Source organism: Pteronotus mesoamericanus, unplaced genomic scaffold, assembly GCF_021234165.1.
Source record: "Pteronotus mesoamericanus isolate MK-2021 breed Mesoamerican mustached bat unplaced genomic scaffold, CSHL_Meso_final scaffold_651, whole genome shotgun sequence".
In the NCBI taxonomy this organism is placed as follows: Eukaryota; Metazoa; Chordata; class Mammalia; order Chiroptera; family Mormoopidae; genus Pteronotus; species Pteronotus mesoamericanus.
Window position 1 is genome coordinate 34,655,085 of NW_026555325.1, and position 16,701 is coordinate 34,671,785.

At 36.3% G+C, this 16,701-nt stretch overlaps 1 protein-coding gene across 2 annotated transcripts in view; it reads right to left on the reverse strand.

Annotated features, from left to right (window-relative positions):
• Positions 1-16,701, reverse strand: part of CIR1 (corepressor interacting with RBPJ, CIR1) — a 43,941-nt gene that overhangs the window by 13,496 nt on the left and 13,744 nt on the right. For both annotated transcript variants that reach the window (XM_054562366.1, XM_054562365.1), the window contains one exon: positions 14,239-14,356. In XM_054562366.1, the coding sequence (XP_054418341.1) occupies positions 14,239-14,356 (118 nt within the window). The remainder of the gene's footprint in view (positions 1-14,238; positions 14,357-16,701) is intronic.

Below are 16,701 nucleotides of genomic sequence, written 5' to 3' on the forward strand. Positions count from 1 at the left end.
CTAAAAGCCCCAAGAGAAAAACAGGTAATTACATACAAAGGAGCAGCAATTACACGGTCATCTGATTTCTAAACAGAAACATTTAAGGCCAGGAGGGAGCAGAGTGAAATAGTTAAGGTGATGTAGAGGACCTACAACCAAGGCTACTTTATGCAGCGAGGCTGTCATTTAAAATTGAAGGAGAAATGAAGAGCTTCCTAGACAAGAAAAAGCTAAAGGAGTTTAACACCTAAACAGTACTGCAACAAATGCTAAAGAGCTGGCTTTAAGAAGAAAGAAAAGAAAAAGAGAAAGAAAGGAAAAAAAAAAAGAGGAAAATAGTCTAACAATAAAATGGCACTAAACATGTATCTATCAATACCCACCTTAAATGTAAATGGCTTAAATCCAACCAAAAGACATAGGGTAGCTGAATGGGTAAGAAAACAAGAACCATGTACACTGCCTCCCAACAGACCCATCTCAGATCAAAAGATACATACAGACTAAAAGTTAAGGGATGGAAAAAGATATTTCATGCAAATGGAAAGGAAAAAAAACTGGGGTAGCAGTACTTATATCTAACAAAATAGACTTTGGAACCAAAGCTATAGTAAGAGACAAAAAAGGATACTACATAATGATAAAGGGAACAATCAAACAAGAGGATATAACCCTAGCAAACACTTATGCACCCCACACAGGAGCACCTAAATATGCGAAGCAAATCTTTATGGACATAAAGGGACAGACTGACAGAAATTCAGTCATAGAGAGGGAATTTAGCACACCACTGATTTCAATGGATAGATCTTCCAGACAGAAAATCAATAAGGAGACAGAGGCCTTAAATGACATACTAGATCAAATGGATTTAATACCTTTAGCGCATTTAACCCCAAAGCAGCAGAATAAACATACTTTTCAGGTGCACATGGAACGTTTTCTAGGCTAGACTACATTAGGACACAAAACAAGTCTCAATAACTTTAAGAAGATCGAAATCATATCAAGCATTTTCTCTGACCACAATGCTATGAAACTAGAAATCAATCACAAGAAGGGCACTTAAAAACTTGCAAAGACATGGAAGCTAAATAACATGTTATTAAACAATTAATGGGGTAAACAACTGGATCAAGGAAGAAATCAAAAGATACCTGGAAACAAAGTAAAACAAGGATACACAATCCAAAATCTGTGGGACACTGGGAAAGCAGTCCTTAGAGGGAAATTCATAGCATTACAGGTCTATCTAAAGAAACAAACAAACAAACAAGAAAAAGCTCAAATAAATGATTCCACTTCATCCTCAAAGGAACTTGAAAAAGACAATCAACAAAGCTCAAAGTGAGTAGAAGAAAGGAAATAATTAAGATCTGAGCAGAAATAAATGAAATAGAGTCTAAAAAAGGTACAAAAGATCAATGAATCTAATTGCTGGCTCTTTGAAATGATAAACAAGTCTGACAAAACATTAACCAGACTCATCAAGAAAAAAAGAGAAAGGACCCAAATAAATAAAATCAGAAATGAAAGAGAAGAAATAACAACAGACACCAAAGAAATATAAAGGAATATAAGAAAATATTATGAACTATATGCCACCAAATTGGACAACCTGGACGAAATGGATAAATTCCTAGACACATACAATCTTCCAAAACTAAATCAGGAAGAATCAGAGATTCTGAATAGACAGATTACACCTAATGAATTGAAGCAGTAATCAAAACTCCCAAAAAACAATAGCCCTGGGCTGGATGGCTTCACAGGTGAATTTTCCCAAACATTCCAAGAAGATTAATACTTGTCCTCAAACTATTTCATAAAATTCAAGAGGAGGGAAGGCTCCCACACTCATTTTACTAGCATTATCCTAATTTCAAATCCAGATAAAGACACTACAAAGCAAGAAAATTATAGACCAATATCCCTGATGAACATAGAAGCTAAAATCCTCAACAAAATATTAGCAAACCAAATACAACAATGCATCAAAAACATCACATACATCATGATCAAGTGGGATTTATTCTGGGAATGCAAGGTCGGTACAACAGTCGCAAATCAATAAATGTGATACACCACATAAACAAAATGAAGGATAAAAACTACATAACCACATCAATAGATGCAGAAAAGGCATTTCATAAAATCCTGCACCCATTTATGATGAAAATTCTCAGTGAGATTAGAGAGAACATACCTAAACATAATAAAGGCCACATATGACAAACCCACTGCCAGCATCATACTTAATGGGCAAAAACTAAGTGTTCCCCTTAAGACTGGGAGCAAGACAGGGGTGTTCACTTTCACCTCTCTTATTCAGCGTAGTACTGGAAGTTCTGGCTGCAGCATTCAGACAAGAAGAAAAAAATAAAAGGGATCCAAACTGAAAGGAAGAAGTAAAACTGTCATTATTTGCAGATGACATGATTCTGTACACAGAGAACCACAAAGATTCTGCCAAGAAACTACAGAACTGATAAATGAATTCAGCAAAGCAGCAGGATACATTAATATCCAGAAATCAGTTGCATTTTTACATGCCAATAATGAAAAGAAAGGGAAACTAGGAAAACAATCCCATTCGTAATTGCTACAAAAAGAACAAAATTCCTAGGAATAAACCTAACGAAGACTGTAAAAGGCATATACATGGAAAATGACAAGATACTGAAGAAAGAAACTGAAGAAGATACAAATAAGTGGAAGCACATACAGTGTTTATGGATAGGAAGAATCAACATCATTAAAATGTCCATACCACCCAAAGCAATCTATAGATTCAATGCAATTCCTATCAATATTCCAATGACATATTTCACAGAACTAAAACAACTATTTCAAAAATTTATATGGAACCACAAAAGGCCCTGCATAGCAACAGCGATCCTGAGAAAGAACAACAAAGTTGTAAGAATCATGCTACCTAATATCAAGGCCACAGTATCAAGGCTACTATATAGTATCAAGGCTACTACAAGGCCACAGTAATCAAAACAGCATGGTACTGGCATAAAAACAGACACAAAGATCAATGGAAGAGAATTGAGAGCCTAGAAATAAACCCACACCTTTATAGTCAATTAATATTTGACAGAGGAAGCAAGTATATACAATGGGTTAAAGATAGTTTATTCAATAAGTGGTGTTGGGGAAATTGGACAGATACGTGCAGAAAAATGAAACTAGACCAACTTCTAACACCACACACCAGAATAAATTAAAAATGGATCAAAGACTTAAGTGTTAGACCTGAAACCATAAAAATTCCAGAAGAAAACATAGGCAGCAAAATGCTGGATATTGCTTGCATCAATATTTCACCAGGCAAAAGAAACAAAAGAAAAAATAAACAAATGGGATTACATCAAACTAAAAAGTTTTCGTACAGCAAAGGAAATCATCAGCAAAATAAAAAGACAATGCACAGAATGAGAGAACATATTCACTGATACATCTGATAAGAGGTTAATATCCAAAATTTATAATAAACTTACAAAACTCAACACCAAAAAACCCCCCAAACAACCCAACTAAAAAATGGGCAAAGGACCTGAATAGAGTTTGCCAAAGTGGACATACAGATGGCCAGAAGATGTATGAAAAGATGCCCAATGTCACAAATCATCAGGGAGATGCAAATTAAAACCACAATGAGATATCACCTTACACCTGTCAGAATGGCTATCATTAATAAATCAGCAAACAACAAGTGCTGGAGAGGAGGTGGAGAAAGGGGAGCCCTTTTGCACTGTTGGTAGGAATGCAGAGTGGTGCAGCCACTGTGTAAAGCAGTGTGGTGACACCTGTCTTTTGATCCAGTGATCCCACTGCTGGGAATATATTCAAAGGAACCCAAAACACTAATTTGAAAGAACATAAGCACCCCTATGTTCATTGCAGTGTTATTTACAACCACAAGATATGGAAGTAGACCACGTATCCATCAGTAAATGAGTAGATAAAACAACCATGGGACATTTACACAATAGAACACTTGGCCATAAAAAAAAAATTTACCCTTTGCGACAGTTTGCTTAGTGAAATAAGCCAGTCAGAGAAGGATAAATACGATATGATTTCACTCATGTATAGAATCTAATGAACTGAACTAACAAGGAAAATGGGGACAGACTCCATAGACTGAGAGCAGGGTGACTGTTAGTAGTAGGGAGGTAAGGGGATAGAGGGATTAAGCAAAAAGGAAAAAGGACTCATGGACACAGACACAACAGTGTGGTGATTGCTGGGGGGCAGAGGGTGTAAAGGGATTAGTGGTAATGGGGAAAAAAGTGCAATAAAGATTAAATAAAAAAATACTTACTATGTTACTACAGACTCTCATTACATTTCTACATTCTATTTTTAACTATGGAGAGAGCCCTGTACAGGGAATTCTAACTTATTTGCCCCTAGTACATGATATAGAAAGTAATTTTAAAAATCAATATGTATTATTGAGGGCTTACTATTGTATCTCACCAGGTACTTGAGAGATAAGGAATAGAAATCTTGGTTTCTGCCTTTGAGCTTATAATCTTTTTTGAGAAAATTAGTTTATATGAAAAAACAGGGAAAATACAAACTTGTATTATGAGATATATTCATAAAAGATGATAAAGTGATGTTTAGAATAGTTAGCAAAGCTTTTCTATTCAGTCACTCACTAAACAATTATTTAACTAAGCATGTAAACCAGGGATATCCAACCTGTGGGCCACATGCGACCCAGGATGGCTATGAATGCGGCCCAGCACAAAATCTTAAATTTACTTAAAACATTACTTAATTTTATTACTAAGTGTTATTACTTAGATATGTGCATTTTCTATATTAGTGATAAAAAACTTGGGACCTGCTCGATAACTTTAAAAGATTATTGAAAGGGCCGCTGCATAATTAGGGTTATTATGTGAGGACCTTTTTGCTTATCTATGGTAGGCAGATATCATGAAAATTATGCAGAGACCTTTTTATTGCGGATCAGTTTTCATTAGTGTTTGTGTATTTAATGCATGGCCCAAGACAACTCTTCTTCTAGTGTGGCCCAGAGACACCAAAAGGTTGGATACCCTTGATTGTAAACTGTACGAGACATTGGGGATACAAAGGTATATAAAATACAGTCCTTATTTCAGAAAAGCTTGTATATGCCAGGAAAGAACTAAAAACTGAATTTGATCTTCAAACTCTCATAGGATTTAGGAAAACGTAAAAAGTAGGGCATTCTAAGTGAGTGGGACATGATGAGGTTCATGTTAACTTCATTAGTTTGATTTGAATAAAAGAATATTTACTAGACAGCCTACATCTCATTCACTATCCTTTCCCTAAGTAATCACTGGTTAATTTCCTATACTTGAAGTTGGCAGACCTTGAATAGATGGAATGATGTTAATAGGAAGGCATGTAAAAGAGAGTTATGACTGTGATCTGAAAATCGTAATACCCCTTTGAGATTATGGGAGGTATAGCTTCTACTAGTCCCACACATGCCTTTAACACAGAACAGTCATTTACTGATAGAACAGGATTGCAATTAGTTTGTTAATGTCAATGGAATTTCAAGGCATAGCCACTCTAACAAATTTAATTACTGAATTATAATAGTGCTTATAGTTTGAAATGACTTAATCATTGGTAATCACTTAAAATAAAATAGCCAAAATATGAAATAGTAATCAAGAGCATCATTTTGACCTCTGAAGCACTATACCTTGATAAGTTTACTGAATAATAATCTCTTTAATAAGTCAAAATTTCTTTTCAGTTAATTAGCTCCCTCATGCATTAAAAAAAATTTGGTTCCTGACTGATCAACTACATGCTATTAAGGACAGAGATAGTACCTAACTTCACTTAGTTACTTTATTTATTAGTTTTAACATCTGCTTATTTTAATTATTTATTTACAAGAGTGGGACCCAAAAAACCTAGAATTTACTCATAAAAAATTGTGTATTTGTTCTTGTTTAAACTTCAGCCACCTTCAAAGTACTCTCCATCAGATTGAATGCACCTACCAAGATTTTTTTTACACTGCTCAAAATAGTTTTTGAACTTGATTTTGATGCCTTTTAGTGCTTCTGCCACTTTTTGTTTCACTTCTTCCACACTGGCAAAACATTTCCCTTTGAGAACTTTTTCCATCCGAGGAAACAAGAAAAACATTGCTCAGAATGAGATCAGGTGAACAGAAAGGGTGGGGCACGCAGTGCGGGGGGTGGGGGGGGCATGTCGTTTTTTGGTCAAAAACTGCTGACTCAGTGCTGTGTGGGCAGGTGTGCGCATAGATCACCCATTATGAAATGCACAAATACACTGGGTCTTCAAAAAAATTCACTGAAGCCAAACTCAGCCTCTCACAATGCCAGCTGGTACCCTGATGCAGATGGGTTTCTAGATCACTCATCTAGCAGGGGAAGCCTGTACTGCAAGAGGCACACCCTCCAGAAGATAATTCTGTTTTGGGGGGGGGGTCCCACTGTATGTATGCATGTATGAGAGAGAGAGGGGGCGGGAGAGAGAGAACGAGAACACACATCAACTGGTTGCCTCCTGTCCATGCCTCCTCTGGGGACTGAACCCGCAACCTAGGCATGTGCCCTGAATGGGAATCAAACTTGTGACCAACTGAGCCACGCTGACCAGGGCCATATCTGCTTATTTTAGGAGTCAGGCTTTAAGGAGATTCTAGTAACACAAATACTTTTTCTGCAGTAGAATTACATTGGAGAATTTGTTATTTTATTTTATTTCTAACTTTTTTTAAGTTTTTTTAAAATCGTATTCCTGCGCCACGCCCCCCCCAATATTGGAGGATGTAAAAAAAATTCTGTCATGAGATGTAGGACTTTCTAGTACCTATGCTGGTAGAACTGAACTTCTTCAAGGATTTGCATAAGGAAAATCCATGAACAGATTCAGGGAGATTTGCCAGAATGGCAACCAAGTGGATTATCTTTCTTTCAACAGAAAGTCCCTCCAGTATGTTCCTTTGTGTCTTTCTAACAAAGCTTGTGATCTGATAGTTATTTTGTTAAATCTTCCAAACATGTTCTCAAGTAACAAAAATGCCTTCAACATGAAAGGCTGATGAAAAGACAGAGGAGCAGCACGTGGGAGCTCTGTTGAAGGATACTTCTATCAGTTTTGTGGCTCACTGTAAAATTCTTCAAGAAAAATTAAGTCAAGAGTTAGGGAAAATTACACAAGGAAAGGAACACTGATATGCAAAAAAATTTCAGAAGTGTAAAATAATGCTTTCCTTAATTTTGCTATTTATTCATTTTCATACTGTTTAAATACACTAAAAACTATCATGTAAACAACACTGGATAGAGATATTTGAAATATTAAGTAGCTATTGATAAGATTTTAGCCATTTGTGGTGTTGCTGGATCTCACACTGAGGCATTATAAGAAAAAGAAATATTGCACATGTCAAGAACATCCAGTAACATCATTCAGAATTTGAAATATACTTCCATTAAAAATGTGAAACTTTCCATATTATCATAATGAAACAGTTCTAAATATTTAAGAAATTATAGCTAAATTTAAAAAAATAGCAAAGTAACTTTAAATACATAGTAACTTTAGCCTGAAAAACCAAAAATCAAATAATTAGTGCAAAGTGAAACTGATGTTAACAAATTTGATTCAATGTTTATTCCCTTTATGTTGCTTTTACAGCTTTTGGGTTTCAGTGCTATACAAGGGTGCTTGAAAGTCCTATCATGCACAGGATCAACAGGAACTCTAATTCATTGTCAGTGGGCATACAAAATGGTATAGCCATCTGGGAAAACAGTTGGCAATTTCTTATAAAACTAAACATACTCTTACCACACAATCCAATAATCACACTTGTTGGTATTGACCCAAAGGAGCTGAAAACTTATGACCACATGAAAACCTGCATATAGCAGCTTTATTTATAACTGGCAAAACTTGAAATTAACTAAGATGCTCCTCAGGATGTGAATGGATCAATAAACTGTGATACACATCCAACGAAATTCAGCACTGAGAAGCCATGAAAAAACCTGGAGGAAACTTAAATGCATATAGCTAAGTGAGAGAAGCCAATCTGAAAAGGCCACATACTATATGATTCCAACTATATGATCTTCAGGAAAAGGCAAAACTACGGAGACAGGAAAAAGGTCAATTGTTGGAGGGGAGAATGGGATAAATAGGCAGAGCACAGAGGATTTTTAGGGCAGTGAAACCACTCTGTATGGTACTACAATGGTGGATACATGTCATCATACATTTGTCCAAAGCCACAGAATATACAACACAAAGAGTGAGCCCTTAGGTAGACTATGCGTTTTGGGTGACATCAACTGTAACAAAGATACCACTCTTGTAGAGGATGTTGATAATGAGGGAGGCTATGCACTTGTTGGGGCAGGGGTGTACAGGAAATCTCTGTACTTTCGATACTGCTGTGAACCTAAAACTGCTCTAAAAAAAAAGTCCACTAAGAAAAAACACAAATAAGACTAAAACAAAAAGATTAGGTAGACGAATACAGATATATGTAACTGAATCTATGAAGAAAGCCAAAAACACAAACAACTCACCTCCCCAAAGAAACCTACTTGCTTTGTTGAAAAACCTACTGCAGATTAAAAAATGTTTAATTTTGATATACATTAAAAACATGAGTGACAAATGGTAATGCCTATGGTAAGAATAAGGGCCATAGAGTACAGATAAAAGGAAGGTGGGCAGGTCATTTAATTACACTGTAATATAAAAATGTTTCATAAAAATTCAGTCACCACTGAAGCTTTCAAGTTTTATATATAATTTGGATGTATCTAGAATGAATGAAAACTTAGAAAGTTAAGATGATCTTATCAGTAGAAAAGATTCTAAACCAGCTTAGCCAAAAGAAGCATTTTGATTGCCTAATTTTACTTTGTAAAGGAGAAGTAAATCTTATAGCTGGTCTCTGTAAACCTCACAGCTGGAACAATCTAACAGCACCTTAGAGTTTCCAGTGATCAAAGTAAGTTACTTTATATACTAAACTAAGAATTTCATAATAGAAATAATGCAACACCAGGGGGTATGGTTATCATGAAATAATTACACTCCTGGGAGATTACAGGCAAAAGGCTATATACCCCAGGGGTGTGATTATCCCATGATAACCACATCTACTGAAATTGCCTTATTGCAAAAATAATCGCTATTCACTGGTGAGACATTATTCAATAGGTGATTTTTTTTAAATGAAAAGATTTTTTTTTAGCTTAAATCAGCAAGTGGATTAGGAAATTGCGAGTTTGTTTTTCACTGCATTCAAATTCAGAATACAACATCATTATTATTTGCTTTCCTATTTGATACAGTAGAGTTTTGATTTTGTTTTTGAGAAATCTTTAAGAGTTTCTGTTAGTGTTAGTTAACTAGCCTTACTAAATTCAGGTCAAACTTTAAAGGTATTAATTGAGCAATACAATTTAAAATAATTTATTTCTATGTATAATTTTTAATTCTCCTAAAATAATATTCATTTAAAAATTATAAATGTACAACTACCGGTGATATTTTGGGCTATCTGCTTCCAGGCATTTTTCTAAAAGCATCTGTCTATATGTCTACCTAAAGATGTAAAAAAAAAACTTGAATGGATAACTACTTTGTTTTATAATCCGCTTTTTTTATTTGACCAAGTGTTAAAAACAATATCCACATCATTAAGCAGTCTTCATGTCATTTTTAATGACTGCATAGTATTCTATTGTTAACATCTCATAATTATTCACCTAATATCCTTTTATTAGGTATTTAGGTTCTCTCTCTCTTACTATTATACTCAATACTTTGCATAAAATCTTTGGACGTATCCATGATTATTCTTTTAAGATAAATTCATGACTGTGTAATATTAATAAAACATAATTTAAACAAATAACAAATAAATAAAAGTACTGTTTCCCATTTCTTCAATTGTTCTTCCATACAGCTGAAGCTGATGGCACTCAACCGTGATGGTACATCAGAAATATATGGTACATCATCTTATGTGGTATCAGAGATGGTAAAAGTTACTGATTTGTTTTTACCATAATTTTACCATAGAGTTCAGTGCTTTGAGATGTTCTCAGATATTTACCAATATTTTTTCTCACAATTACACCCCAAAGACTGGTTAAACAGTTTGCTTAAAGTTACATGGCTACTAAGCAATAGAGCAGGGATTCCAAATCAGGGACTTACTAGCTCCATCGCTCCACAGTATGTACTCTCAGCCACTAAGTACACTGCTTCTCTGAAGTTATGGTTCCCTGTGTGTAAGGCTTTTCCTTCTGCCTGAGATGCCAAATGCTCTTCTCTCAGATCTTGCAAAGCTGCATTTTTACTGTCATTCAGAGGTCTCAGTTTAACATCACTTCCTCAGAGAAGCCCTTCCTGACCACTTAGTTGAAAGTTACTCCCCATTGCCCTGACCAGTATGGCTCAGTTGTTTGGCGTCATCCCGCAAAGTCAAAGGTCGCCAGTTAGAATCCTGGTCAGGTCACTTGCCTGGGTTGCAGGTTGGGTACCTGATTGGGACTTGTGGGAAAGGCAAATGATTGATGTTTCCCTCTTTCTCCCTCCCTTCCTTACCCTCTTTCTAAAAATGAATAAACAATTTTAAAAAGTTACTCCCCATTTAGTTCTTATCACAGTATCCAATTTTATCATAAGACTTATTTATACCTACTGTTTTCTTATTTATCAATTTATTTTGTGTGCCCTGACTGGTATGGCTCAGTTGGTTGGGTGCCCCACAAAGTGAAAGGTTGCCAGTTCGACTGCTGGTCAGGGCACATGCCTGGGTTGTGGGCTCGGTCCCTGGCTGGGGTATGTACGAGAGTCAGTGGATTGATGCTTCTCTTGCACATCAATATTTCTCTCCCTTTCCTTCTTCCTCCCTTCCCCTCTCTCTAAAAATAAATAATATCTTCAAAAAATTTCTTCCTGGGATTTTAGAAAAAAAATTTATGGTGTGTCATTTCCAATACAAAGAAAGTAGGGACCTTGTCAGTTTGGACATTGTGTTCCTAGAGCCCAGAAAAATGCCTGGCACAGAGTAAGTGCTCCATAAATAATTGTTGAATAAGTGAGTTTATTTTACCTTACTGATGAACATTTCAGGCTGTTTCTAATATTTCATCACTATAAACCTTTGAGTATCTACTTTATCACTTTCTTATTATATATTCCTGGAAGTTGAATTTTTAGGTAAAAACATGCATGTTTTTAAGGTTTTTTATATATATCATCAAATGACTCTTCAGAAAAGCTGCTTCAACTTATCAACAGTGAATTAAAATGTTAATTTTACCACACTTGCTCCAATGCTAGATATACAGCTGTTTTAAATCTTTACCAAATTTGATGGGCAAAAAGATAATGTATTACTTTAGTTTTCATTTCTTTGGTTACTAATGTTGTTGAAAATGTTGTCATAGCTTTTATGGCTATTTGAATTCTTCTTTTTGTAAATCACCCTATTTATGTCCTTTGTTCCTTTCCTCTCTTTCATATTGACTTTGAAGAACCTTTTCTATATTAGGGATATTAAATATAGTACTTCAATAAAGGTAATACTCTTCACCCTCTATTGCCCGCCCCTGCCCACTGCTCAGTTTATTTAGAGAGAAAGAATCACTAATTTGTAGACTTCTCGGGGGTTGTTACATGTATTAAAACTCAACAGCAGCCAAAAACTTGAGCATTTTCCTACTTCATTCACTTGACTTTGAAAAAGTTCATTTGACTGAAGAATAATACTGCAGTAGAACCCCACCATAAGTGGGGTCCAAAAACTTTGACTGCACAAAATGAATGACTGAATTATTGTAATGCTAATTAAGTATAAACAGAGAGCTGAAGGAGGGCCAATCTAGCTTCATATATCTGAACTCACTGTTTTCAGTACTCTTAAAAATATGTTAACTAAATAGCACAAGTTCTTTTGGTTGTATTAGCAGACTTTCTAACATGGACTCAAGAGAAAGTAGATCTAGTCAATTACTAAATAAAGGGCTAAGTCTGGAACCTATCCTACTCATTCTCTCAGAAGCAGGATCAAAGATGAGGCCAAGGAACAAAGACAGCTCCTACTACTGCCCACCACTAGACAACACAGGAAATCATGCAATTGAAAGGGCACAAGGCTGGAGTGATGGAGTAGCTGACAAAAGATATAACCCTTTCCAGAAAACAGAATATAACTTTGATATATAACTGATCCCTATGAGTACTAAAATTAGTGGTCAGAAATATCTGAGCCAATAGGTTCTTCATATATGACCTACTCCACCCCCATTTCCTTTGGGGTTTTATTTCTTTGAGGCCTCTCACCCTTCTTTCACCAACTGAGTAGAGGCAGGGGAGCAAGGAACATCACTATGCGGGCTTTAAGATTCCTGCAGGGTGGCCTCCATGGGATGTCCTTTTTGTCAGAGGCTGTCAGACCAAGATCTGTATCAATATTCTCTCACCACTTAGCAAATCAGTTTCTCTTATTTAAAATGTTGCCTCAATTTTTTTTTTTTTAGAGCAATAAGGATTTAAAACACTCAATTGTAATGTTTGATTTGTGTACTTTCTCTACCCAGTTTGACATTTATAACACCAATAAGAAGTAATATCAAACTTGATAATGGATCAAACTTCTAAACTCCTAATATGAGAGCTGGCAGCTTGAATCCTACAACGTGCATTTGGCTTGCTGGAAGGAAGCAGGATCGCTAGCCATAGAAAAGAGGCGGGAAGTCGTATGCTGACTGAGGGCGAACCCTGGGCTCAGAGGTGGCACCGGATAACATAGGGAGTACAAAGAGGTGCGTCAGAGGCCTGTATGAGCTGGGGATTGGGTTCATGCCCAGAGCATTTGTTTAAATAAAGCAGCTCTGCCTTTATATGTTCTATGTACTGTGTTTCATATTACATATCTTTAAAATAATTTAAAAATAACAAAAAGGTTTTAGCTGCTTAAAAAATGCTGAAAATCCCGAGTTATACTTCAAATCCCTATTTAAAATTTTTTATTTATTGATTTTAGAGTGAAAGGAAGGGGGGGGAGAGAGGGAAAGAGGGAGAGAGAGAGAGAGAGAGAGAGAGAGAGAGAGAGAGAGAGAGAGAGAAAGAAACACTGCTTTGTTGTTCCACCTATCCATGCATTCGCTGGTTGCTTTTTGTACATGCCCTGACTGGGGATCAAACCTACAAACTTGGCATATCAGGACGACATGCTGACCAACTGAGATGCCCAGCCAGGGCTCAAATACTTATTTTAAAATGAAGAGTTGTAGCTCATAAAAGTGAAATGATTTGTGTAATGTTATAGGATTAGGCAGATTATTTCTACTATAATTTATTATGAGTTATGGTTGAAATAGTGTAGCTGTCTCAATAATATACTAAAAAGGCACTCATAAATTGAACTTAAAACTTCTCAGTTTTTATATCTTTTTATAAAAAGAACCCAAATAATACAAACAAAATTAGACCAATTTTTCTTAAGTAGATAATAATATGCAGGAAGGTAAATAACTTTCAAGTAAAAACTAATTTTAACATAGGTAACATCTTTTATTTACTTAATTTTTAATATATGTATTTTTTAAAGATTTTATTTACTTTTAGAGAGAGGGGAAGGGAGGGAGAAAGGGAGGGAGAGATACATCAATGTGAAAGAGGTAAATGGATCGGTTGCCTCTCACTTGCCTTCAACTGAGGACCTGGCCAGCAACCCAGGCACGCGGCCTGACTGGGAATCAAATCGCAGCCTATCAGTTTGCACGCCAGTACTCAATCAGCTAGTTAACATCTTTTAAAACTCAGTTTTGATTTTATCTCTTACCTAAAGAGAGATTTCTGAGGCTTCTATATCAACCTACTAATTCAGAAGGACATAAAAATGAGAAATAACCTTTTCTTCCTGCTACATAAAGGTTATTAACCTGATAAACTATGTTTAATATATCTTGCATAGAGGCCCTTGGCTAGCAACATGAAATTTAATTCTGAAATTACTGCCTTTGAAATTCAAAACATATGATCAGAGTTTTCCAATGACCATATTTCGGGAATTTGCCTTAGTCCAAAAAACCCAACCCAACCCAACCCAACCAAAACAAAATACCCAGAGGGATTAGAGAAAAATGTTATTTTATCTTTCCTTATTTGTCTCAATATATATTCTAAAACAAATAAATTATGTGTAGTGCCTACCTGAGCCATCAGTGGGAACTGAACTTGCATTGATTCCAGAAAGACCAAACAAAGGACATTCTCGGTCTGTGTTGACATGGCCCCATTTGTGACATTTAATGCACCTCACATTTCGAACCTGAGAAATAGTGAATGTTATTTTGGTTATTAAAATACAAAGAATCTAACCAATGTTCAACTCCCTACTCCTTGATAGAGTTTAAGTTATTCTAATTTTTATTTATTTTTCTAAGTATATTTTATTGATTATGCTATTACAGTTGTCTCATTTTTTTCCTCCCCTTTTTTACTCTCTACCCTGTACCCTACTCCCACCAGCATCCACCTCCTACCCCTCAGTTCATGTACACGGGTCCTAAATATAAGTTCTTTGGCTTTTCCATTTCCTATACTATTCTTAACCTCTCCCGTCTATTTTGTATCTACTATTTATGTTTCTTATTCCGTGTACCTTTTTCCCCATTCTCCCCTCTCCCGCTCCCTGCTGACACCCTCCATGTGATCTCCATTTCTGTGATTCTGTTCTTGTTCTAGTTCTTTGCTTAGTTTGTTTTTATTTTTGTTTTAGGTTCAGTTGATAGTTGTGAGTTTGTTGTCATTTTACGGTACGTAGTTTTGACCTTCATCTTTTTCTTAACATTTCATATAGCAAGGTCTTGGTGATGCTGAACTCCTTTAACTTGACTTTATCTGGGAAGCACTTTATCTGCCCTTCCACCCAAATGATAGCTTTGCTGGACAGAGTAATCTTGGATATAGATCCTTGGCTTTTATGATTTTGAATACTTGTTTCCATCCCCTTCTTGCCCGCAACATTTCTTTTGAGAAATCAGCTGACAGTCTTATGGGAACTCCTTTGCAGGTAACTGCCTCCTGTTGCTGCTTTCAAGATTCTCTCCTTCTCTTTAACCTTGGGTAACTTAATTAGGATGTGCCTTGGTGTGTGCTTCCTTGGGTCCAACTTCTTTGGGACTCTCTGAGCTTCCTAGATCTCCTGGAAGTCTATTTCCTTGGCCAGATTGGGAAAGTTCTCCTTCATTATTTTTTTCAAATAAGTTTTCAATTTCTTGCTCTTCCTCTTCTCCTTGTGGCATACCTGTGATTCAGATGTTGGAACATTTCAAGTTGTCCAGAAGGTTCCTAAGCTTCTACTCATTTTCTTGAATTCTTGTTTCTTCATTTTATTCTGGTTGTTTATTTCTTCTTTCTGTTCCAAATCATTGATCTGAGTCCTGGTTTCCTACCCTTCACTGTTTGTTCCCTGTATTATTTTTCTTTATTTCACTTTGCATAACCTTCATTTTTTCCTCTATTTTGTGACCATATTCAACCAACTCTGTGAGCACCCTGATTACCAGTGTTTTGAACTCTGCATCTGATCAGTTGACTATCTCTTTGTCGCTTAGTTCTTTTTTTTGGAGTTTTGATCTATTCTTTCATTTGGGCCATATTTCTTTGTCTCAGCCTACCTGTCACATTATAAAGGGTGGAGCCCTAGGTATTGGCTAGGGTGGGCAACTCACATTGCTACATTGTGGCGCAGTATGTGGGGGAGGTGTCCGAGAGGGAATAATGCTGCTTGCTCAACTCTCACCCCTCTTTCCGTCACTTCCCCCACTACCCACAAGCAAATTGGGCCCTTCTGGTGCTGATTCCTGGGCAGGTGGGCTTGCGTGTGTTATAGGACCCTGTGGATCTCTTCAAAGAACTGTCCTGTAAAGCTGGGAGTTCCGCCCCCCACCACAGCCCCCACAGATTTTACAGCCAGAGGTTTTTGAGGCTTTCTTTACCTGCACTGAAACCCTGGGTTGTGTGGTCTGTCTCACTCTCTTGCTGCTCCTCCCAGTTTGTTCGCATGCAAATGTGCGAGAGCCAGCCACCATCTGGCCTGCCTGATCCTCCAGCCTCTGCCTTGCCAGGAGTCCTTTCTGCTCCAGCTGCCTGTCTCTGCCCCTCCTACCAGTTTGGATGAATGTTTCTTCTTTAACTCCTTGGATGTCGGACTTCCATACAGTTCAATTTTCTGGCAGTTTTGGTTGTTTTTTGTTTTTAAATTTGTTGCTGTTCTTCTTTGGGTTTGTGAGGAGGCAAAGTATATCCACCTACACCTCAGTCTCGGCCAGAAGTCTCTAAATTATTCTAATTTTAAAAAGATCTCCGGAGAAAGAGACTCCATAACCATATTTTGTAATTTAATACAGATATGAAAATCTTTTACTATAAATTCTGCCTAAAAGCTGAGCTAAATTCTATTTCTTTTTGACTCTTATTTTGTGGCAGTTAAATAATGTCATCCAAAAATAAATGGTAAAACTCCCAAAAAGAATGTTATGGCTTAATCTTAAATTCTCTAATTTTAAAAAGTTAACCTTTGAAATTTCAATTTCCTGAACCAGGGGTTTACAAATTTTTTGTAAAGGGCTAGATAGTAAATATTTTAAGCTTTATGGGCCAGAGGTCTCT